We start from the raw sequence: 24,500 nt of genomic DNA on the forward strand, positions 1-24,500 counted from the left end.
TGAGATCCCGGACCCAAGCATCTGGGCAGGACTGTATCCAGACCTCCTTGAAATCCCACAAACGAGCTCCCACCCTGTGATCCCCCAGGTGGGAGGGAGGCCCGTCATGCGGTGGCAGTGCCAGAAGACTTAACGTCTGACTGGGTTGAGGCTGCGGAACCTCTACCCCTGCCACCGCCTCTACCTCTACCTCTCTGGCCACGGAAGGTAGAAGCTCCACCCCTGGCCCGTCCTCGAAACCTGGAAGGGGCACGAAAGGATCGAAAAGAGGGACCCCTATATGGTCTGCGAGCGGCTGGAGCAGTAGAAGGAAGATAAGCCGACTTACCCCCCGTAGCCGTAGAGATCCAGGCATCCAGATCTTTACCAAACAGAAACTCACCCGTAAAGGGTAACGCCTCTGCCGCCCTTTTGGATTCCGTATCCGCCTGCCAATTTCGGAGCCATAACGTTCTGCGGGCCGCAATTGTTAAAGCAGAAATTCTAGCTCCGAGAACACCTATGTCCTTGGACGCTTCGCAAAGATAAAGGGCTGATTCACGGATGTGCTCCGCCAGGTCTATCAATTGATCCGCCGGTAATTCGTCACGAATTCCAGAGGACAATTGTTCCGCCCAAGCTTCGATCGCCTTGTTGACCCAACAACCTACCTGTGCCGGGCGCTGCAAAACCCCTGCCGCAGAGTAAATATTCTTTAAGGTAGACTCCAACTTCCTATCTGGCGCCTCCTTAAGTGAAGTTGCCCCCGGAACAGGCAGGACCGTCTTTTTGGACAGATGAGACACCGAAGGATCCACGATCGGAGAGTTCTCATAGCGCGTTCTGCTATCTGCGGGAAAAGGATAGGAAGACAACATTTTTCTTGATACCTGAAATCTTGCGTCTGGATGCTTCCAGGCTGTCGTTATGAGCGCATCCAGCTCCTCCGAAACTGGAAAAGTCACCGGCAGGTATTGGTCTGTGCCAAACCTTGAAGGGCGTAAGGTGTCTTCCGTCTCCTCCACCTGTAACACTGAGCGAATAGCAGTAATAAGAGCCTCTATACCCTGTGCTACTGGTTCAGAGTCCCCATATACCTGATCGTCAGTATCCTGGATATCCACTTCCTGTATATCCTGCACATCTAACTCCGCCTCATCTAATTGAGGCATATCATCGTCAAAGTCCTGTAACACCGAGGCTAGCAATCTCTTTTTTGCAGCCTGTTGGGGGGGACTAAAGGACGGGGCTTGGGAAGGTATTACAGCCCTGGAAAGTCCTTCCACTGACTTTGCCAATGAGACTGCCCATGCAGGTTCTGGCACCGGTACCGGGACAAGCTGTCGGAACTGGGCCGCCTCTCTATCTTTCCGAGAGGCTTTAAGTTCCCCCGTCAGCAGGGACATCACCTCTGTGAGTTGTGTCGTCCATGTCGGGGCGCTCTGGGGTTCCGAGGAGGTCTGGGCTGATTGTTGTGATTCCTCACTTAAAACCTGACCCTGCTTTTGAGCTGCCTTGGAGCCTTTAGTGGCCATGGCAGCACCTAAACTTGATACCCTTCCCCCACAGTAAACAGCTATAGGCAGAATGGGAGGGAGGGGAGGGAAGCAGGGAAGAACGTAGCCACAGCAGCCTATCTGTCCTGCACGATACTGTGTGCAGTGACAGGCTGCAATAAACAAAACCTGTACCTTGCAGTGCCCCCGAGTGCCCCCCCTTCCCCACTGTAACTCTCTTGCCGTGACGCGTGGCCTCCGTCCCGCGCTGCTGAAGAACGGGTCCCCGGCGCGCTGTTACTTCCGGGCGCGCAGAGCGGGATTAAGCCCCGCCCCCCTCCTTGACGGCGCCAAATTTAAAACTGCAATGCGCGCCTATGTCGGATCCCTGTAGCGGCTCTGTGAGCCGCGCTGCCAGGGATCCGAGCAGCGAGGAGAGCGGGCGGCTGGCGGTCGGGCGGATGTGAGCGCGGCACAGCGCTTTTTTTTTTTTTTTTTTTTTTTTAGTGAATAAAAATAATAATAATAATCCGAGGAGGGGGGGGGGGGGGTTGGGGGGGTGGTAGGTTGTCAGGGTGCTAAGAAACATCTTATCATGGGGCTGGGAACCCAGTGTATGCTATACGGAGCACCATACCATTAGGCTATGGGAGAAGCACTTCTGTAGTCACTGACAGTCTAGTTATAGCTAGAGAAGGAGCACTAACCCTCTAGTCTATAGAAGGGCTCTCAGCAAAAAACCCCTTGTCACCCCTTCAACCCATGCCTGGGTGGAGGGTATGCACACACTCACCTTTCAGGGGTGGCCCCGACACACTCCGCACGCAGCGGTGTCCGAATGGAGTGGCCGCGACACGCGCCGCACGCAGCGGTGTCCGACCATTTTTTATACTCACCGCTGCCTTGCTGCCGGAATCTTCTGCTGGATGGAGTGGCCGCGACACGCGCCGCACGCAGCGGTGTCCGCCAACTCAGGAGAGCTCAGTGTCTCCCTCAGCCGGGGCCCATCCCTAGCCGCACGCAGCTGCGATGGGACCCCGCCGGCAGCTCCCACGGTGCAGACTGGCAGTGGCAGAGCTGCCAGTCTGTGTGTGTATGTGAGAAAAAATAAAATAATAAAGAAAAAATAAAAATTTCTTCAGCTAAACCCAAGTGAACCAGCTCCCTTGGGCACTAAACTAAGACTGGCTTGGAGGGGAGATAGTAGGGGAGGAGCTAGCCACAGGGTTAGAATTTTGTTTAAAGTGCCAGCTCCCAATTACTGCCTACTATTCCCCATTGTAACTACGCTCCAGTGGCCCCTAGTGGATGAAGGAGAAATCTTGAATATAATTCACAACATATGCAGCACTGTAAAGTGCTTTTTGATGAAAGAGTGTTTGCTTATTAGAAGGACATGAAAAATCAAACCAGTACTGATCAGCTGCAGTAAGTAATGTGTATTGTGAGGGGCATAAAGTTGGCTAGGTCTGCTATGTGTCTGCTTGCAGATGGCTCTGGAAGGTGGAAGGTGACTAACATGATGTGCGGGTCTTGAACGGTCCACATGGGACCGAGGTCGACGGACGTACTGGTTTGATTTTTCATGTCCTTCTAATAAGCAAACACTCTTTCATCAAAAAGCACTTTACAGTGCTGCATATGTTGTGAATTATATTCAAGATTTTTTGCTGAGCCACCATCACCTGTGTGATTCTACCTGAAATGCCCGTTCTTGGGTGAAAATAAATTTATAAGACTTTTTTTCATATGTTATTGTTACTTGAGTGCCTCTTTTTCAAAAAATATATTTTTACTGGACTTGAGGGTGCACCTATGTTTATTAGTATTTAAAAGTGTGCAAATGTCTATATACGGCTTTATATATATATATATATATATATATATATACACACACACACACACACACACTAGTTTTACGGACCCAGCATATACTGGGTCACCTCAGTCCCCACCCCCGTGATTGGCTCCACCCAGTTCTGGAAACCCCCCCATGCAAATCCTGTGTTTGCCACTGCCCAGCATTTGGTGATGTTCATGGGTTGCAGACTTTAGGCAGTCATTGTCTGCAAAGTATACTCGACAAAGTATTCAAAATGAACACTTTATTAAAGATTAGATTAATTTTGTCCAGTTATTCATTTGAGATCTATTGTTTAATTGTAAAACTATTGTGGTGGCATACAGAGCCAAACTTATGATAATGTTGTCACTGTACAAATATACAAGTACCTAACTGTACCTATCAGCCATAACAATAAAACCACTGGCAGGTGAAGTGACTAACATTGCTTATCTCATTACAATATATTAAGCAGTAAGTGAACAGCAGGTAAAATGGGCAAGTATAAGTATCTGGGTGACTTTGACAAGGGCCAAATTCTGATGGTGAGACAACTAGGTCAAAGTATCTCCAAAATGGCAGGTCTTGTGGGTGTTTGATGTATGCATTGCATAGGCCCAATGAACGAAAGCCAGTGAATCGGCACCCAAGGTTCACTGCTGCACATGAGGAGCGAAGACTAGTCCACCTGGTCCGATCAAACAGCAGAGCAGAAAAAGTTAATGCTGGCTATGGTCGAAAGGTGTCACAACACACAGTGCATCGCAGTATGCTGCATATGGGGCTGTGTAGCCACAGACCGGCCAGAGTTCCCACATTGACCTCTGTCCACCACCGAAAGTGCCTACAATGGGCATGTGAGCATCTTAACTGGCCCACAGAGCAATGGAAGAATGTAGCCTGGTCTGACGTAAAAGGTTTTCTTTTACATCAAGTGGATGGCAAGGTATGTGTTCATCGTTTACCTGAGGAAGAGATGGCGCCAAGATGCACTATGAGAAGTGGGTAAGCCAGCGGCTGCAGTGTGATGCTAAGGGGCAATGTTCTGCAGGGGACCTTGGGTACTGCCATTAAAGTAAATGTTACTTTAACACATACTACCTTCCCTAAACGTTGTTGCAGACCAAGTACGCCCATTTATGGCAACAGTATTCCCTGATGGCAGTGATCTATTTATGCAGCATAATGAAGATTGCCACACAGCACACATAGTTTAGGAATGTATTCAGAGACATAACAGAGTTCAAGGTGTTGACTTGGCCTCCAAATTCGAGTCATAGAGGCCCCACCTCACAACTTACAGGAATTAAAAGATTGTGCTGCTAACATCTTGGTGCCAGCTACCACAGGTCGCTTTCAGAGCTTTTGTGGAGTCCGTGCTGTACACATTTATGCATGCACACATAACATTTTGAAGAACCACCACTGACCTTCTCTCTGGTGGGGTGTTGAGGATTCTTTTCTACTGATGAGACATCTCTGTCTACTGCCTTTTTGGAAGCTTCTAAACTTTCTTTGTGTGCTGTAGGGGTAGCCTGGGGCTTATGTCCTGGAAATAAACAAATATAAACTTTTAATGAAAGAACTATAATTAAAGAAATACTACAGTAGGTGTATTTCAACTAAAGAGGTATTTTGTTGTTCTTTTATTTAAGCTTCACAAATATGTCAACCCATTTTACGATGGATCCATTTTAAAAAGAAACATAAGCAACAGGAAAAAAAAATTGCAATATCACGAAGTTGTGTATTGCAAATACTGAGGTAAAAAGAACAGCCATGACTTCAATGCACATCTTCAGAACCTGCTTTATGCACAATAATTTATTACATACATACATACACACACACACACACACACACACACACACACACATACATAGTGAATAGTGACACATTCCAAGAATCGCTTTCCCTTGATGAAATGCAGGCAGGCTGTTAGTGTGTTATTGTATATCCTATATAATAACCCAGCAATGCCTAAGTGCTGCATAGTCTCTTGTGGCAGTGTTTGCCACCATGGTCCATAAAGAGCCTATACATTTCCGGAGCATCATGGTCTCTATGAGGCCACACACAGACACAGTAATAAGACTGCGTACGACAATAGCATAATTTTGTTTTCCACTTTGAAACAAAGGAACATGTATTTACCCTCCACCTTTCTGAAAGCAGGTTGTGGTGGAGTCCGCAGCTGAAGTAAACTCCTAGACGTGTGATCTTCAGATACTTTACTGGGTGGAGACAGACCACAAAAGTTCTGTTGCTTGGCCTCAGATATGTTTTCTGAGGAAGTTTTAAAATTTGTTTCCATAGGAAACATAGAAATTATTGGCTCCTCCTCCAAAGTGTGTTCACTTGCAGTCCTTAGAGGAAGTAGTAAGGTTTGCAGTGCATATTCCTCTTTAGTCTGAGCATTGTCCGTCCTGGATAAGTGCCTTTGGTTACTCGTATCTGTGTTGTCTACAGAATTAAAGTCTGTCCACTGTTCAGACAGAGTTTCTCTACAAGCAGAATCCTTTGGTGATGGAGGCTGCATGTCTGAGCTGAGCTGTTGGCTTGAGTCAAAGGCTGACGCACTGCTGGCTGCTGATATATTGCAGGCCTTCTGTTTTATGCTATAGTACACAGAGCACTTATGCTTCTTCTGAGAGTGGCTGTATGTGGCTGGTGCCCTTTTGGATGCATTCTGACTGCGGATCGGTGGAACAGCAACAGCCAAATAGCCCTTTCCTTTGCCCTTATCGGGTGGACTGCAAGAGTCTGTAAAACTTTTACAGCTGCCCCTGCAATGTGAAATACAAAAACAAATTAAAAAGGCCTTCAAAATACAGAGCTGTACAGAACATAGGAAGCAGCAAACAACAAACACGAATGGACTACTTAAGTTAAAAAGAGACTATCAGCCATATGTAACATGCAAGCAGCTTCAGCTTTGAAGGCACACTAGTTATCATTACATCCCTGGCACATTTTTTAAAGACATATAATGAAAAAAAAATTATATCCAAGCTATTAATAATTTTAATAAATTCCTAAATGTTTAGTATTACAAAAACATTACGGGGATCTATTAGCTGCCAAAAAAACAAGAGGATGAAGTTTGATTAAAGAGTAAAAATGGCAAAAAAACAAACCAGTGGGCTAAAAACAAAAACTAAATGTATGTCTTTTTGTAAATACTTATGAAGTCAATTCCTTTCATTTTGTTTGCTTTAGACTAATATATATATTAAGTGCAGGCCAATGAATAGTTAATATATACCCAATATAGGCCCTTACAATACTGAGTATATAATATTGATAAGATTATTTGGTGCTACTACCAAACACATCTACAGAAACCTAGGCTGTAGCCCTACATACAAGATCACATACGCCTAATAGACTGACAACGATGATTGCAGACATTAAACAAATTTGAATAGTATTTCTTTAATAGGTGAGGAAAATTACATGTCACAGAGACGCCATCAGTGTCGCGCAATACAAGTTGAGGAGTTCACCCAAGGGCATACTTGCATACTTTTGGAGGCTCCCAAAATCTGGGTGGCATTCCCAGCCACCAAGGAAGAGGGCAAGTCTATTACCCGAATTGCCCTGCACTTGCCTGCACCTATCTGTTAAAGTGGGTGGTCCTGCGGTGGGGGATTGGCACTGATGACGCATTTTGTACTGGATCGCGTCATCATAGCCACGTCCCGCGCTGTGCAATGCCTGTAATATCAGCATTGTACAGCGGGAACGTGGTTACGATGAAGCAAACACGCAACCATGTCCCCCACCCACGGCCTTTTCCGATTTAAGTAATCCATTCGCACAGCCGAGCTCAAGGAGATTGACAGGAAGAAGGCGTTTATGGGTGTCAACGGACCGTGTTCTGGGAGTGTTTGGAAAAACGCAGGCGTGTCCAAGCGTTTGCAGGGCGGGTGTCTGACGTCAATTCTGGGACCAGACAAGCTGAAGTGATCACAAGGGCCGAGTAAGTTCAGACCTACTCAGAAACTGCACAAAATGGTTTTGCAGAGCTCGGCTGTACAGGCGTTCGCACACTTGAAAAGCTAAAATAGACACCGCCTATAGGGGAGTGTATCTTATCGCAGCGCAGCAAAAAGTAGCTAGCGAGCGATCAACTCAGAATGACCCCCATAGACTATAGACCTACCTACAGTATATGCTCTTATAACTACTTCAGCCTTACCTGTATGATTCAGAGGTGATTGTGTCTACTGGACTAGAGATTTGCTGGGACGGCGAGCTAGTGCTGTTCCTATGTCTCAACTTCAGAAAATCCGTAAGAATATACTGGGCTTGCTGGATGGCTATTAAAACTACACCAATGAGTGACAAACTGTAAAAAATAGAAAATAATCACTTAAAATGCAACAATGCTTGCAGTAGTAAACATCCCAGATTATGTATGTCAGCATGGTCCTTTTGTAGAGGGGCAATACAGGCCCAATGGTTCAAAGTGAGGTTGAGAAGAGAAGCCCACAGGTCACTTGTATCATACCTGACTCTTTCCTGTTTAACCTGGATTACTGTATACGTTTTCCTCAACTATTTCCTACATTGTGCTATTTTCCTCAATTCTGCATCTTAGTTTAGTGGTTTGAGTGGCTAAGTAACAAAGTCTGTGATGATAAAACTGATATTCGGTGTGATTTGAGGATAGATTTAAGTGTACACATCTGTAAATTACAATAGTGATCCAAATGTGTGTTCTAAGTTTAAAAAAAAAACAAAAAAACAAAGCAGCTGTAAAAAACCCTCAATACTTTTAACATAGCAAAGTTCTAGTGAGCATTTAGTCCTACTGTAAATTACAGACAAATATAAATTCTCTCTCTAAAGGAAGCAGTTTCTGTCTTAGCTGAACAATATCTATAACAGTTTTCAATTGAACGATTAAGTGTTTAACAATGTTTGCATCTAACCTTACGAACAGTACAGTGAGTTTCCAGAACGACTCTTCCCAGCTGGGGCCTGGGACTCCGTCTGCGCACAAAGGTAACAAGTGGTGAGGGAGAGTCACGTTAAGGGTGAAACGGAACTCCAGACTGGAATCACTCACAAGAGTTAGCTCGCGGATTACCCAGGACGATGTGAAATCTGGAATGAACCTGTGCAGCAGTACAAGATTACACCGTTTTCAATATGGACATTAAAGGTGGAAAAAAAATACACCCAGAATAAAATTGCACATTTTCCCCCAAGTATTTCTCCTTCAATTACTAAGAGAAACACTTGCTATGCAATTTTGCAAACTAACCTCAATAAACTAGTTAAGTATTATATTAACTGTATTATGCAAAACGATAAAATATATGAATGAATTATAGAACAATGACAAGTGTTAAAAAAAATTATGAATGAAATCAGCACCAAATAACAATAAAAGGCTGGAATATGTTTCTTTGATAGGGTGTAAAAATGCATGACCCATATCTCATGTTTGCTATGTTCCACTTTCTGCAGCATGAGGGGGAGTAAGTGGGTAGCAGGGGTCATCACAATCACCTTTTCCAGTGCAGGTACATGCAACTAATTACAATGCAGGGCTGGCACACATCTAGCAGTGGAACCATGAACAGGGATGAGTACAGCTATAATTAATACTTACACAATACTGATTTCCCTTGAAGTATTCTGGCTTAGAGAAAACGTATAGCAGTCCAGGATTTCAAACCCAAAACCTTGGCAATTGTATCCATTTATTTTCATATGCACGATAGTTAAGGGCAGAGAACCAATATTTTCAACTTTAAAGACTTTTGTGATGGACAGGACTTGGTTGCTCTCCTTTAGCTCTGTACAGGAGAAAGAAACATGGCCATCACGTAATTCAGTAACAGTTAATATAAATATATAGAAGATGTTTTAAAGTATCCATAAAACAAATTGGAAATATGTACATGAATAGTTGGTAATATGTACATGAAAATTCAGAGGTACGACTGACAACAGAATTCTCTCATTTCAATTCGACAGCAACCTCACATGACTTCTGTGAATCGCTGCTGACGCTGCTCCTTGCACTACGTGATCTGTAGTTCCCTGCTGGCCTCTACTCCCCCTCCTCACACTACAATTCTCCCCAGTCCCAATCCTGCCCTCACTAATTCATCCCATGTATATAGGCAGGTTACCCACTCCCTCCAATAACATCACTCACACTTAGCTCCCTTACATTCTGCTGTGTACATTAGGATGATGTGATTGGCTTCATTACCCAACACATTGCAGAGAATAATGGACTGCTCGCATCAGTCCCTGCCCTAACTGGGGTGCACAGTTTCAAAATTCTCCACCGCACAAACTAGAGTCCATTTTGTGAGAAATCTATTGGAATGTGGGAGGAAACCTTCGCACCCAGAGTAAAGCCACACAAACACCAGAAGAACAAAAACTCGTGGGATTAACATAAAGGTGTTCAAAGGTCAGTCAAACTCATCTTTAAAAGACTTAGCAGGATATCCCATTAGACGCGGTAATTAGTACCATTTGGTATAGGCGGGTCCACCAGGAGCCATTGGCACTTTAAGAGTTTAAGAGTGTAGAGGCTCAAACCAATCCGACTAAAGGAACTGCAACACCACGTTAAGGTCCCATGGTGCCGTAGGCAGTACAAAGGGAGGTTGGATATGCAGAACTCCCTTCAAAAAGGTCTGAACCTCAGGGAGGGCAGCCAATTGCTTCTAAAAGAAAATGGATAGGGCTGAAATCTGGACCTTCACAGATCCCAACCTCAGAACCATATCCACTCCTGCTTGCAGGAAGAGGAGGAAATGTCCCAGTTGAAATTCCACCGCAGCAAACTTCTTGGACTCACACCAAGAAACATATTTCTTCCAAATACGATGGTAATGTTTTGACGTTACTCCTTTCCTAGCCTGTATGAGGGTAGGAATAACTTTCTTCGGAATCCCTTTCCGAGCAAGAATCAGGCGCTCAACTTCCATGCCGTCAAACATAGCCGCGGTAAGTCTTGATAGGTGAACGGCCCCTGCTGCAGCAGGTCCTCCCCGAAGAGGACTCGGCTCTTCTTGAGGTAGATTCAGAAGGTCCGCGTACCAAGCCCTTCTTGGCCAATCTGGGGCAATGAGGATCGCTTGAACCCTTGTTCTCCTTATGAGCTTTAGGATTCTTGGGATGAGTGGGAGTGGTGGAAACACGTACAATGACCGGAACACCCACGGAGACACCAGGGCATCTACTGCCACTGCCTGTGGATCCCTAACGCCGAAGCATCTTTTTGAGACGAGAGGCTATCATGTCTATTTGGGGCAATCCCCAAAGATCTGTTATTTCCTTGAAAACCTCCAGATGGAGTCCCCACTCCTGGATGGAGATCGTGTCTGCTGAGGAAGTCTGCTTCCCAGTTGTCTACTCCCGGAATGAAGATGGCTGACAGCGCCAAGGCATGTTTTTCTGTCCAGAGTAGTTTTCTTGTCACCTCTGACATTGCCGCTCTTGCTCTTCGTTCCGCCCTGTCGGTTTATGTAAGCCACTGTTGTTACGTTGTCCGACTGCACTTGGATGGCCCGATTTCTCAGAAGAGGGGCCGCCTGAAGAAGACCGTTGTAGACGGCTCTTAGTTCCAGGATGTTGATGGGCAGGCTGGCTTCCAGGCTTGACCACCGTCCTTGGAAGGTTACTCATTGAGTGACTGCTCCCCAGCCCCGGAGACTCGCATCCGTTGTTAGCAGGACCCAGTCCTGAATCCCGAACCTGCGGCCTTCTAGGTGGTGAGGCAACTGGAGCCACCAGAGGAGAGAAATCCTTGCCCTTGGCGACAGACGAATTCTCTGATGCATGTGGAGGTGAGAACCCGACCACTTGTCCAGGAGATTCAGTTGGAAGGGCCAAGCATGGAACCTCCCGTACTGGAGAGCCTCGTAGGAGGCCAGCATCATTCCCAATTGGCGAATACATTGATGAACCGACACCCGGGGTGGCTTGAAGACATCCCGAACCATGTATTGGATCACCAACGCCTTGTCTCGCGGAAGAAACACCCGCTGCACTTCTATATCCAGGATCATTCCTAGAAATGACAATCGCTAGGTTGGTTCCAAATGTGACTTTGGAAAATTCAGAATCCACCCGTGACTCTGGAGCAGTCGCGTTGTGAGAACAATGGACTGCAGCAGCTTCTCCTTGGACAATGCCTTTATCAGGAGATTGTCCAGATAAGAAATGATGTTCACACCCTGCTTGCGGAGTAGCATCATCATTTCCGCCATCACCTTGGTAAACACCCTCGGTGCTGTGGAGAGGCCGAATGGCAGGGCCTGGAACTGAAAATGACAGTCAAGCAATGCGAAGCGGAGATAAGCCTGATGCGGCAACCAAATCGGAATGTGAAGGTACGCATCCTTAATATCCAGTGATACCAGGAATTCCCCCTCTTCCAGACCTGATATCACCGCCCTGAGAGACTTGAACTTGAACTCCTTTAGAAAGGGGATCAACAATTTTAGGCTCAGAATGGGCCTGACTGAACCATCCGGTTTCGGTACCACGAAAAGGTTTGAATAGTAACCCTTTGTCAGAATGTGAGGTGGTACTGGCACAATGACCTGTGCCTCCACCAGCTTTTGGACAGCGTCTTGAAGCACTGTGCTGTCCTGCAACAGAGTTGGTAAGCCTGACTTGAAAAAACAATGAGGAGGGAGACTTTGAAATTCCAGCCTATATCCCTGAGACACAATATCTATCACCCAGGGATCCAGGCCGGACGATACCCAGATAAAAATAAACTAACCAAGGTAAGACAGCGCTGACTGAAATGAATTGCAATATTAAAATGTATTTAATAAATCATTAATAAAAAACATATGACAAACATTAATAATTAATAATCGAATATCTCACTGCTTTGATACATTCATAATCACCATGCATGGATTGAAGTTTGTAGATTGCTTATTGGAATGTCCCTGTAGGATCCGCACATTTCTAATGTCCCTTATCCTGGGGTCGTAGCACAATCCCCTGGCCGAATTTATAAGTTAAAGACAACGCTGGAGGATTATCTGTCCCAGTATTTAGGCAGTACAACGGGGAAGTCCTCACCAATATCGCGTAGCAGTCTTTCAGATTCGGTCCTTGTACATGGATTTTGGGTGTAAATAGCGCTATTTTCCGGTGTCCATAGGGTTCCAAATATAAAGATGAATCCAATGCAGGTGATTTAGGCTAACACCTGACGCGTTTCACAGCTCCCTGCTGTTTTATCAACAGCAGGGAGCTGTGAAACGCGTCAGGTGTTAGCCTAAATCACCTGCATTGGATTCATCTTTATATTTGGAACCCTATGGACACCGGAAAATAGCGCTATTTACACCCAAAATCCATGTACAAGGACCGAATCTGAAAGACTGCTACGCGATATTGGTGAGGACTTCCCCGTTGTACTGCCTAAATACTGGGACAGATAATCCTCCAGCGTTGTCTTTAACTTATAAATTCGGCCAGGGGATTGTGCTACGACCCCAGGATAAGGGACATTAGAAATGTGCGGATCCTACAGGGACATTCCAATAAGCAATCTACAAACTTCAATCCATGCATGGTGATTATGAATGTATCAAAGCAGTGAGATATTCGATTATGAATTATTAATGTTTGTCATATGTTTTTTATTAATGATTTATTAAATACATTTTAATATTGCAATTCATTTCAGTCAGCGCTGTCTTACCTTGGTTAGTTTATTTTTATTTATGTATTGTTATAGGTGTGACTGTCCTATATAGACAGCTGCTATATATAAATTGGAGCCACAACTTAAAGCGCCCCTTCCAAATTAATTTTTGGTTTTTTCCGGACGATACCCAGACATGACAGAACTGTCTGAGTCTCTCCCCCCACAGGCCCCACCTCCGGGCCAACCCGTCCACCGTCATGCGGAGGACTTTAGGGTACCTGAAGCAGGCTTTTTTTCCTGGGAACCTGCAGCGGCAGGTTTCTTGGACTTAACCTTACCTCCCCTGAAGAAGGTATTGGATGATCTGGCCTTTCTGGTCTTGTTCGGCCGAAAGGACTGCTGCGCAGCTGAGGAGAAGGATTTCTTCGGAGCAGGTGCTGCTGAGGGAAGATACGGAGACTTACCCGCTGTAGCGGTAGATATCCACGCATCTAGAGCTTCCCCAAAGAGAGCCTGACCTGTATAGGGTAGCGACTCCACACTTCTTCTGGATTCCGCGTCGGCCGACCACTGGCGGAGCCACAGTCCCCGACGAGCTGAAACAGACATGGAAGAAATTCCCGCAGCCATGGAACCCAGGTCTTTAATGGATTCTACCATAAAACCTGCCGAATCATGAATGTCGCGTAAATACAATGCAACGTCATCCCTATCCATCGTATCCAAATCCTCCATTAAAGCAGGCGACCACTTCACTATAGCCTTTGCAATCCATGCACTAGCAATAGTGGGACGTAATATGGCCCCCGAAGCAGTGTACATTGATTTCAGTGTATTATCAATTTTCCTATCTGCCGGCTCCTTTAAGGCGGTAGATCCTGGTACAGGTAAAACCACCTTTTTTTGAGAGTCTGTCTACAGATGCGTCAACAATCGGCGGGTTTTCCCACTTCTTCCTATCCTCCTCAGGGAAAGGAAAACTACCAGAATCCTCTTAGGGATCTGAAACTTCTTTTCAGGGTTCACCCAGGCCTTTTCAAATATAGCATTCAGCTCCTTTGACGCAGGGAAGGTTAGCAAGGCTTTCTTGTTTTCAGTGAAAAAAGCCTCCTCAACCTGCTCAGGTCTGGTATCATTAACATTTAACACATCCCTGATAGCCTCTATCAACAATTGCACCCCCCTTGCAAGAGATGCGGACCCCCGCAACACATCCCCATCACCATCTGTAGTGTCAGAATCGGTATCCGTGTCGTCTTGTGTTACCTGCACAAGCGCACGTTTGTGGGGGTATGTAGTGGGGTGACCCGAGGTACCTGACAAGGGCCATACAGCCATAGAGGACTGCAATACCTGGGTTGCAGATTCATTACTGGCAACCCTGTCAGAAATCTGAGAAATCCAAGTCTTGATAGAGGAAAACCACTCTGGTTCCCTTGCTGGAATCTGTGCTAAACCAGTGCTAGCCTGGTTACATGGAATGGGATCATCCTGGGAGGATAAATCCTCTGCAGCATATGACACTGTAACCCTGGACATTGCTGCAGGTGACCACCAAACACACCACACACACACTCAGGTTGGGGTAAGACAGAGTTTCCCCCCCAAGAATGGCAAGAGACAACCCACACCAGCGCTTTATTTTTATTTTTTTTACAAAGAGAAACCCCTTATGTGCGCTGACTTGTGTACCTTAATAGAACACACAGTCAATCTATCAGCCTCCCCTCCTTCTACAACACCCTGGTACCGTAATACAGTAAACTGGAGCTGCTGTGGAGGGACCAGAATCTTCCTTCAGCTACTGCATGCAAGAAAATGGCGCTGGAACGCTGCAGGGTCCGCTCTGAGGAGAAGCTCCACCCCCTTCATGGCGCGGTCTTCCCGCTCTTCTGAAGATTAAACTGGCCTGAGGAATTGAGCTGGCTGAGATCCCTTGACCCCGACAGGCTTGCTGGCCAGTGTGAGGGGTAAGCGCTGGCCCAGGGCACCCCTCAAAGCGCCACACAGAGTGCCTCTGGTACCGTCCAGGAGCGCGGTTAATACCGCGCTCCATCCCCTGTTGCCGACATCTTCACACCGGCCGCCCGCTTGCTTGGGGGGTAGGTGACTAACTCATCACTTGCTTCGGCTCTGTAAGGGGTCGGCAGCATGCTGCTGGGGTGAGCGTTCACTCTGGAGCTCAGTGTCCAGTCAGCGGAGTCAGTGGCTCAGACCCCAGGGCGGACACTGCACCCCCCCTTAGTCCCATGCTGCAAGGAGGCTGTTGCCAGCAGCCTCCCAGTAAAAATAGGATTTTGGTACTTACCAGGTAAATCCTTTTCTTTGAATCCATAGGGGGCACTGGAGTACTCTTGGGATATGGACGGCTTCCGCAGGAAACAGGGCACTGAATATTTAAATTTAGAACTCTCCACCCCTCCATATCCCAGAGTACCTCAGTGTTTTTTACTAAGCCGAACAGGAACTATAGAGAGGTTAACAATGGAGAATTACATATAACATAACGGACAACAACAAAGTTGACACATAACGTTACTGACAACTAAACAGTTGACACCATAACCGATAGAACTTTATAATTTGAACCAATCGGTGAAAATGTGTTACCATAAGATCCCCTGAGCTTACCACAAACCAAGTAAAACTGCTCTGGGTGGGCGTCCAGTGCCCCCTATGGATTCAAAGAAAAGGATTTACCTGGTAAGTACCAAAATCCTATTTTCTTTTTCATCCACTAGGGGTCACTGGAGTACTCTTGGGACGTACCAAAGTTTCCCTTGTGGGCGGGAGAGCTGTTTGGCACCTGTAACACTATGCGGCCAAATCTAGATGCTGATGCCGCAAACGTATCAAACTTGTAACAGCGCACAAACGTGTGCACTGATGACCATGTAGCCGCACGGCAAAGCTGCGTCGTAGAAGCTCCACGACCAGATGCCCATGAAGCTCCCACAGAACATGTGGAATGAGCGGTTACTGATGTAGGCGGCTGTAACCTAGCATGAAGGTAAGCCTGACGTATAGTCAGTTTTATCCATCTGGATAAGGTCTGCTTAGAAGCTGGCCAACCTATCTTGGCAGCATCAGAGAGAACAAACAACGTATCCGTTTTACGAACTGTAGACGTTCGGAATACATAAACGCGGAATGCGCGTACCACAGCCAGAGTTCCAGAATGTCCGGTTAACACAGGAACTACTATTGGGTGATTGATGTGAAAAGATGACACTACCCTCTGGTAAGAAAACAGGATTCGGCCGAAGTTCCGCTCTGTCATCATGAAACCCCAAATACGGTGGCTTGCATGACAAAGCACCCAAATCTGAAACACGCCTTGCCGAAGCTAAGGCTAGGAGAAAAATTGTTTTACAAGTGAGAAACTTTATATCCACTTGCTGTAAGGGTTCAAAATATGAAGACTGTAAGAAATCTAAAACCAGATTCAAGTCCCATGGCGCTGTAGGTGGAAAGAATGGAGGCTGTACTCTGAGGACCCCTTGCAGAAAGGTGTGTACAGACGGCAATAGAGCCAATCATCTTTGAAAGTAAATTGCCAAAGCAGATACCTGCACCTTTAGTGTAGATAAACGCAGTCCTCCATCTAACCCTGTTTGTAGAATAACAAAAGACGGGATAACTTGAAAGATGATGTCGGAAACTTCCGAGTTTCACACCAACCTATATAGGCACGCCAAATTCTGTAATAATGAGCTGCCGTAACTGGCTTCCTAGCTCGTAACATGGTTGGTATAACCAATTCTGGAATGTCCCCTCTTCTTAAGAGGGCGGTCTCAACATCCACCCCGTCAAACGCAGCCGCTGTTGTAACAAGTCCGGACGTAGCTGGAGCGGCCAAGGATCGCCTGCGAGTAGTCCGCGGAGATCCGAGAACCAAGCTCTCCGAGACCAATGAGGCGCCACTAGTATGACTGTGACGGACTCTCTTTTGATCCGTGTTAGCAACCAAGGGAGCAGCGTAAACGGTGGAAACAGATACACGAGGCTGTACAGCCACGCGATTGTGAGAGCATCCACCGCCACTGCCTTTGGATCTCTCGTTCTGGACACATACTGGGGCGTTTGGTGATTGTGGCGAGATGCCATCAGGTCCACCTGAGGGTAACCCCACCTCTGGACCAACATGTGAAACACTTCTGGATTTAATGCCCAGTCTCCTGGATGAAAATCCCGACGGCTGAGATAATCCGCCTCCCAGTTGTCCACTCCCGGAATGAACACTGCCGACAATATCACCTGGTGATATTCTGCCAATTGAGGATTCGAGCTACTTCCCGCATTGCCATGCGGCTTCTCGTTCCTCCTTGTTTGTTGATGTATGCAACTGCCGTCGCGTTATCTGACTGCACCTGGACAGTCTGAGAGCGAAGCATGTGTACTGCTTGTCGTAGTGCATTGTAAATTGCGCGGAGTTCCAGGACATTTATAGACAGCAATCTTTTATAATCCGCCCAGAGACCCTGGAGCTGACAATTTTGAACTACAGCTCCCCAACCTCTGAGACTCGCGTCCATCGTTAGAATTATCCAATTCCAGCTGCCGCCTGCGGTAAAATTGTGTACCTTGAGCCACAAGAGTAGAGACACCCTTGCCCTTGGCGAAAACCTCACCCTGTGGTGAATCTGCAGATGCGAGGTCGACCACTGTGCGAGCACATCCAGTTGAAATATACGTGAGTGAAATCTTCCGAACTGAAGCGCTTCGAAAGCCGCCACCATTGTTCCTAATAGGCGAATACACAAATGTACCGAGACTGTGCGTGGCTTGAGCACTAATTGTACCAGATGCCGAATAATCTGTACTTTCTGTTGTGGTAGGTAAATTCTTCGATTTACCGTATCGAGAATCATACCTAGGAATTGAAGTCGTTGAGATGAAATTAGATGTGATTTCCTGAAATTGACACTCCAACCGTGGTGAACCATTACATTGTACGTTTGCACGCCTGTTGGAGGAGCATCTGTTGAGACGGCGCTTTTATGAGCAGATCGTCTAAGTACGGAACGATTGTCACTCCCAGGGATCTGAGATGAGCTATCATCACAGATATCACTTTGGTGAATACCCGAGGCGCTGACGAGAGGCCAAACGGTAGAGCCTGAACCTGGTAATGGTTGTGGCGCATTGCAAAACGCAAGAACCTCTGATGAGGTGACCAAATCGGAATGTGTAAGTACGCATCCTTGAGATCTAGCGCAATCATGCATTCTTGTGGCTCTAAATCTGCAATTACTGACCGCAGAGATTCCATCTTTAATCTGTAGTAAGTGACTTACTGATTGAGACTCTGACGGATTCATCCGGCTTCGGTACCCCAAACAGACTGGAATAATACCCCTGCCCTTGTTGGTGTACCAGGCCTGGAATTAAAACTGCTGAATCCAGCAGAGACTGAATGGCAATTTGCCGAACCGCCTTCTTGTTGTCCGACAGAGGCAGGTCTGTCTTGAAAAAACGCAGTGGCGGGAGACAGTTTTCTTTTAACACTAAATTGCGGATACATACATCAGTGGATGTCTGGAATCCCGGCAAATGTAACGTCTGAAGGCGCGCTCCCACTATTGGAAATCCGAGATGGCCTGGGAGCCCGTCAAGCCACTGGCTTGTCGGTGACCTTAGCGCCCTGACGTTACAAGGCGTGGCTGTTTCTCTAGCACAGCCTTGAAAGGACTGAAGTCTAAAGAATTTGAACGCCGGGCCAGAGTATTTCCGTCTCGGTACCAGTGGAGGCAATGGCAGGAAACTAGACTTCCCCCCCCTCGTGGCCTGAGAAAAGCATTTGTCCAATTTAGGACCAAACAACTTCTGGCCACCGTATTCTTTGGACCTCTGACTCCGCTTGCCAAGAACGCAGCCAGAGTACTTGTCATGCTGTAACTAGCGACGATGAAAAGCGAGAAGTGAGCTGACAGCCGGCAGCCGAAGCTGTACACAGATACTCAGCAGCTTCTCAGATTTGATTAGCGATAAGTATAACGTGATCGTCATGTAGAGCAGACTTGATTTCCGTTATCCATACAAATAGCGCCTTAGTGACCCAAATGCCCTTCTATCTTACGTCTGAAGGGTCTTTATAAGGTTTGTCACAGACGAATCCACCAATGGTGGATTCTCCAATGTAGATGTCACTGTGTGGAAACGGGTAAGTAGACTTAAATCTGTGAGGTAAAGAACCGGTTATTCGGTTCTTTCGTGTTTCTACTAACATCTTATTAAGATATTCCTAAATAAGAACCCCATTAGAGATCTCTGTCGTTTAGTAAATACGACTTTATTATATGTCAGAGGCTCCTTAGTCTCTGTAAACTTCAGAGACTGACGCACTGGCCTGATGAGATTATCAATATCTGGGCTGTCAAAAGCTGCAATATCTGACTGCTGGTCTAATTTGCCCTCCTCACCCTTATTTATTGCCGTGAGGTCTGGCATAGAATTGTTAGACTGCAACAAAGCAGAAACGGGTAAATTATAAGACAAATTAAATTTATCCCTTGTACCCAAAGTGAAGTTGGACCTTTGCAAAGGCTGAGACTACTCCGTTAGATCTGGCGGTCTCACCCGAGACTCCGAATTTGCTGCTCGTGTCGAGCGGCGGCCAATTCTAATTGCAACCCAGCCATTACATTTGCTTAACATAGGATCTGGGAATAAAACCGGCTTCCGGAGTGGAAACCTACAAAACATACTGAACCTGTGGTAGATTTATGTACAGACATTGCAGTAAAACTTCTTTTTAGTCTTTGCTGGTGCCGTACTCATTATGCAGACAGACAACACAATAGACAAAGACATACACTTGCACGACTCAGTAAAATTGTTACTTAAGGTGTGTAATACAGGTTGAGTATCCCATATCCAAATATTCCGAAATACGGAATATTCCGAAATACGGACTTTTTTGAATGAGAGTGAGATAGTGAAACCTTTGTTTTTTGATGACTCAATGTACACAAACTTTGTTTAATACACACAGTTATAAAAAATATTGTATTAAATGACCTTCAGGCTGTGTGTATAAGGTGTATATGAAACATAAATGAATTGTGTGAATGTAGACACACTTTGTTTAATGCACAAAGTTATAAAAAACATTGGCTAAAATTACCTTCAGGCTGTGTGTATAAGGTGTATATGTAACATAAATACATTCTGTGCTTAGATTTAGGTCCCACCACCATGATATCTCATTATGGTATGCAATTATTCCAAAATACGGAAAAATCCGATATCCAAAATACGTCTGGTCCCAAGCATTTTGGATAAGGGATACTCAACCTGTATATATATATATGGCAGAAGTGCAGTTCACATGGCCAGCCTATATGAAACCTGAACCAAAAATTCCCACTAACACCCCTGCGCCTCCGGTGGAGTAGAGATATAGGACAGGAACGTTCTGGAATTACAAACAGGAAGAAACAGGAAGCATGGTTAAAATGGCCCCCATGCCATGCTTACACTGATAATCACAGGTCAGGTTACAATACAAGCCTCCTGACTGCAGTTTAATATAGGCTCAATAGACTATTAATACAACCTATGGTGCATTGAAATCTGGCAGCCTGTCATGCAGCCTATTCTTCCCATATAAGTCTAAGTCTTTCTCCCTTGCAGCAGCGCTGTAATCAGACTTGTCCCCCCTACCCTCCCCCTGTGCTCCCTGTAGCGCTGTGTCTCAGCGGGGAGCGTTGCCGGAAAGCTGACCTTGTCATTGCAGGGAGGCGGGGGACGCTTATGAAGATAGCGGCCGAGTGAACATTATGCAGACAGCGGAGTTCGGCTGGCCGGAGCGGCGCTAGCTGAGCTGCGGCGGTTCTCCCCCTCTTAGCGCTGGTACTTTGATGTACGTACAGTGCTGACGGAGCGGCTGGGGCAGGCGGACGGAGCGGCTGGGGCGGGCGGACGGAGCGGCTGGGGCAGGCGGACGGAGCGGCTGGGGCAGGCGGACGGAGCGGCTGGGGCGGGCGGACGGAGCGGCTGGGGCGGGCGGACGGAGCGGCTGGGGCGGGCGGACGGAGCGGCTGGGGCGGGCGGACGGAGCGGCTGGGGCGGGCGGACGGAGCGGCTGGGGCGGGCGGACGGAGCGGCTGGGGCGGGTGGACGGAGCGGCTGGGGCGGGCGGACGGAGCGGCTGGGGCGGGCGGACGGAGCGGCTGGGGCGGGCGGACGGAGCGGCTGGGGCGGGCGGACGGAGCGGCTGGGGCGGGCGGACGGAGCGGCTGGGGCGGGCGGACGGAGCGGCTGGGGCGGGCGGGCTGTATCAGCGTCGGGGGCGGGCGGCGTTATAACACGGACCCCACACAGCGGGGCGGCAGCGTGCGCTGACCGCCCCGTTCCCCCCCAGCATACCTTGTCTCCTTGTAGGTAGGGCTGCGACGGGGCTTCTTTCTGTAAGCTCCGTCCAGCTCTTGCAGCAGTCAGTGAGCTGCGTGTGTCTGTGAGGGTGCTCTTTGTGAGGACAGACACGCCATGCGCTGCTACGTGCAGCGGCACTATCCCGGACCCATGTTTTTAGTAGAAACTGGGAAGGGATGTGTTTAAGTAGTAATAAAAAAGGTAAAAATGAAAAATTATAACAAAATCAAAAAATATTCAAAGAAAAGTGTGGATCCCCACACAAGCCTCTGTTAGTGCATGAGCACAGACAAAACACTGAGGTACTCTGGGATATGGAGGGGTGGAGAGTTCTAAATTTAAATATTCAGTGCCCTGTTTCCTGCGGAAGCCGTCCATATCCCAAGAGTACTCCAGTGTCCCCTAGTGGATGAAAAAGAAATAAAAAACTTTAAACTAAACTTCTTTAGGAAAGCTCAGGAGAGCTCCCCTAGCTGTGACCGTCTCCTCCGCGTACATTTTCTAAACTGAGTCTGGTAGGAGGGGCATAGAGGGAGGAGCCAGCCCACACTCTTAAACTCTTAAAGAGCCAATGGCTCCTGGTGGACCCGTCTATACCCCATGGTACTAATGTGAACCCCAGCATCCTCTAGGACGTAAGAGAAAACGGGCTTTGATCACAATTTTTGCCCAATGGTCATCATTGGGCTATCCAATAATAGCCCATTATTTCGGTACAAAAAATAACCAATTTTCTCATGAAAACACATATAATCTACGAAAAGCCGTGGACCTGTGTTTTTGCAGTAATGACTGCGGAAAAAATGCATACTTATCAGGGATTTGAGGCAGGTGAAAAAATATCCCAGAAAAGTGTCAGCATCGGGGCTAATAGGCGACTCAATTAGCCGCTGTAAATTACCACGGCTAATTGAATACCACCCTTAAAAGGGGATCTCCCATTTTTAATAGTATTACCCTACTCCAGTGTTCATCAAACTGTGTACCACGGCACCTTTGGATGCCTCGGGTTGGTGGTCCAGCAACAATTCAAATTATTTATGGTTATTGTAATAGGAAAAACCAGTGCTGGTGGCTGCCAATCATAACATAAGTGGACAAACAGAAGCAAATCATGTCCCTCACCACACAAATTAACCTAAGGATGACATAGAAACACAGTTAACTTAATTTAATATTTCTTTCTAAATTTCTCAATAATAAATTTTTGGTCTTAGGGTGCCATAAAAAAAATTCTGATATGCAATTCAAAAAAGTTTGGGAACCACTGCCGTAACCCCACTTGCTTTCCTCAAATAGAACTCTTGTGGGGGTCCTTTCTCCTGATATCCCCACTTTCCCCACTACTTAATAGAGTCCAGCCATGTAGCTGGTACTTTACCCTTAATGCTATCCAGTACCATAAGATAATAATAAGTCTCCAAAGAAGGTTAAAAAGATTAGAGTAAAAACAACCCTGATGCGTTTCACATGTATTCATCATGCTTCCTATGGTAGTGGACAATCTCATGCCTTCAAAATTGTATTACAGACAAGTGAACATGAAGTATACATACTGTAATTATAATTTTCATACAACAGTATAATCATATTGAACACAATTGCACCACATATATATTTCTTTTCTTATCAATATTTATGTGGTACAATTAACCTGCAACAAACTAATTACGCTATAAAGGCGATTTCAAGTCACTGTTTAGGACAGTATGAACAATTATTGAATTACAACAATTTTCAAAACAAGCCATGTAATCGGCACGTCCTCTTTTTTTATTTAATTAGAGAAAGAGGGGGGGGGGGGGGATACCTACTTCCAAATAAGCCCTATGGACCCTTCAATCACCATTAAGCTTCATAGGGCATACTATTCATCATAAACAGAGAATAACTTCCAATATACCAAATTATCTCACAAAGTAAACTATTGGGGCTTTATCAGAGCTGGATTAAGTCTCTGGGAGGCCAGGGGCACTGAAGAGCAGGGGGCCCCCACGGACTATAATATAACGTTACTATATATAGATAGATAGATAGATAGATAGATAGATAGATAGAGAGCGAGAGAGAAAGAGCGAGAGAGAGAGAAGGAAGAGATTAGGCGGCACTCACAGGAATGATTATGAAGAAATTAATATTGAGGCAACTAGTGCCTAATTATCCATCAACGCTTCGGTTTTATTTTACAAAAACTTTCGTCAGGATACTAATTTTTTTTTTTAAATAAAACTGAAACGTTGATGATAATTAGGCACTAGTTGCCTCAATATTAATTTCTTCATATTCAGTCCTGTGAGTGCCGCCCAATCTTTTCCGTCTCCATATTCCATTTCTTCAAGTGGTAAGGAGGGCACCAAGGCGCTTACTACATTCAGGACAGAGTGCCGGCCGTTACTGCTACACACTATATATATACATACATACTGCTCAAAAAAATAAAGGGAACACTTAAACAACACAATGTAACTCCAAGTCAATCACACTTCTGTGACATCAAACTGACCACTTAGGAAGCAACACTGATTGACAATCAATTTCACATGCTGTTGTGCAAATGGAATAGACAACAGGTGGAAATTATAGGCAATTAGCAAGACACCCCCAATAAAGGAGTTGTTCTGCAAGTGGTGACCACAGACCACTTCTCAGCTCCTATGCTTTCTGGCTGATGTTTTGGTCACTTTTGAAAGCTGGCAGTGCTTTCACTCTAGTGGTAGCATGACACGGAGTCTACAACCCACACAAGTGGCTCAGGTAGTGCAGCTCATCCAGGATGGCACATCAATGCGAGCTGTGGCAAGAAGGTTTGCTGTGTCTGTCAGCGTAGTGTTCAGAGCATGGAAGCGCTACCAGGAGACAGGCCAGTACATCAGGAGACGTGGAGGAGGCCGTAGGAGGGCAACAACCCAGCAGCAGGACCGCTGCCTCCGCCTTTGTGCAAGGAGGAACAGGAGGAGCACTGCCAGAGCCCTGCAAAATGACCTCCAGCAAGCCACAAATGTGCATGTGTCTACTTAAATGATCAGAAACAGACTCCATGAGGGTGATATGATGTCCCGACGTCCACAGGTGGGTGTTGTGCTTACAGCCCAACACCGTGCAGGACGTTTGGCATTTGCCAGAGAACACCAAGATTGGCAAATTCGCCACTGGC

General features: G+C 46.4%; 1 protein-coding gene across 1 annotated transcript in view; it reads right to left on the reverse strand.

The window, feature by feature from the left end:
• The window catches only part of TMEM131L (transmembrane 131 like), a 121,208-nt gene that overhangs the window by 80,324 nt on the left and 16,384 nt on the right, over window positions 1-24,500 (reverse strand). Inside the window, exons 5-9 of the mRNA XM_063956644.1 lie at window positions 8,942-9,128; window positions 8,256-8,441; window positions 7,520-7,669; window positions 5,473-6,104; window positions 4,749-4,867 (exon numbers count right to left, since the gene is read on the reverse strand). Coding sequence (XP_063812714.1) covers window positions 4,749-4,867; window positions 5,473-6,104; window positions 7,520-7,669; window positions 8,256-8,441; window positions 8,942-9,128 — 1,274 coding nt within the window. The remainder of the gene's footprint in view (window positions 1-4,748; window positions 4,868-5,472; window positions 6,105-7,519; window positions 7,670-8,255; window positions 8,442-8,941; window positions 9,129-24,500) is intronic.

The sequence above is a fragment of the Pseudophryne corroboree genome, chromosome 1 (genome assembly GCF_028390025.1).
Source record: "Pseudophryne corroboree isolate aPseCor3 chromosome 1, aPseCor3.hap2, whole genome shotgun sequence".
NCBI lineage: Eukaryota > Metazoa > Chordata > Amphibia > Anura > Myobatrachidae > Pseudophryne > Pseudophryne corroboree.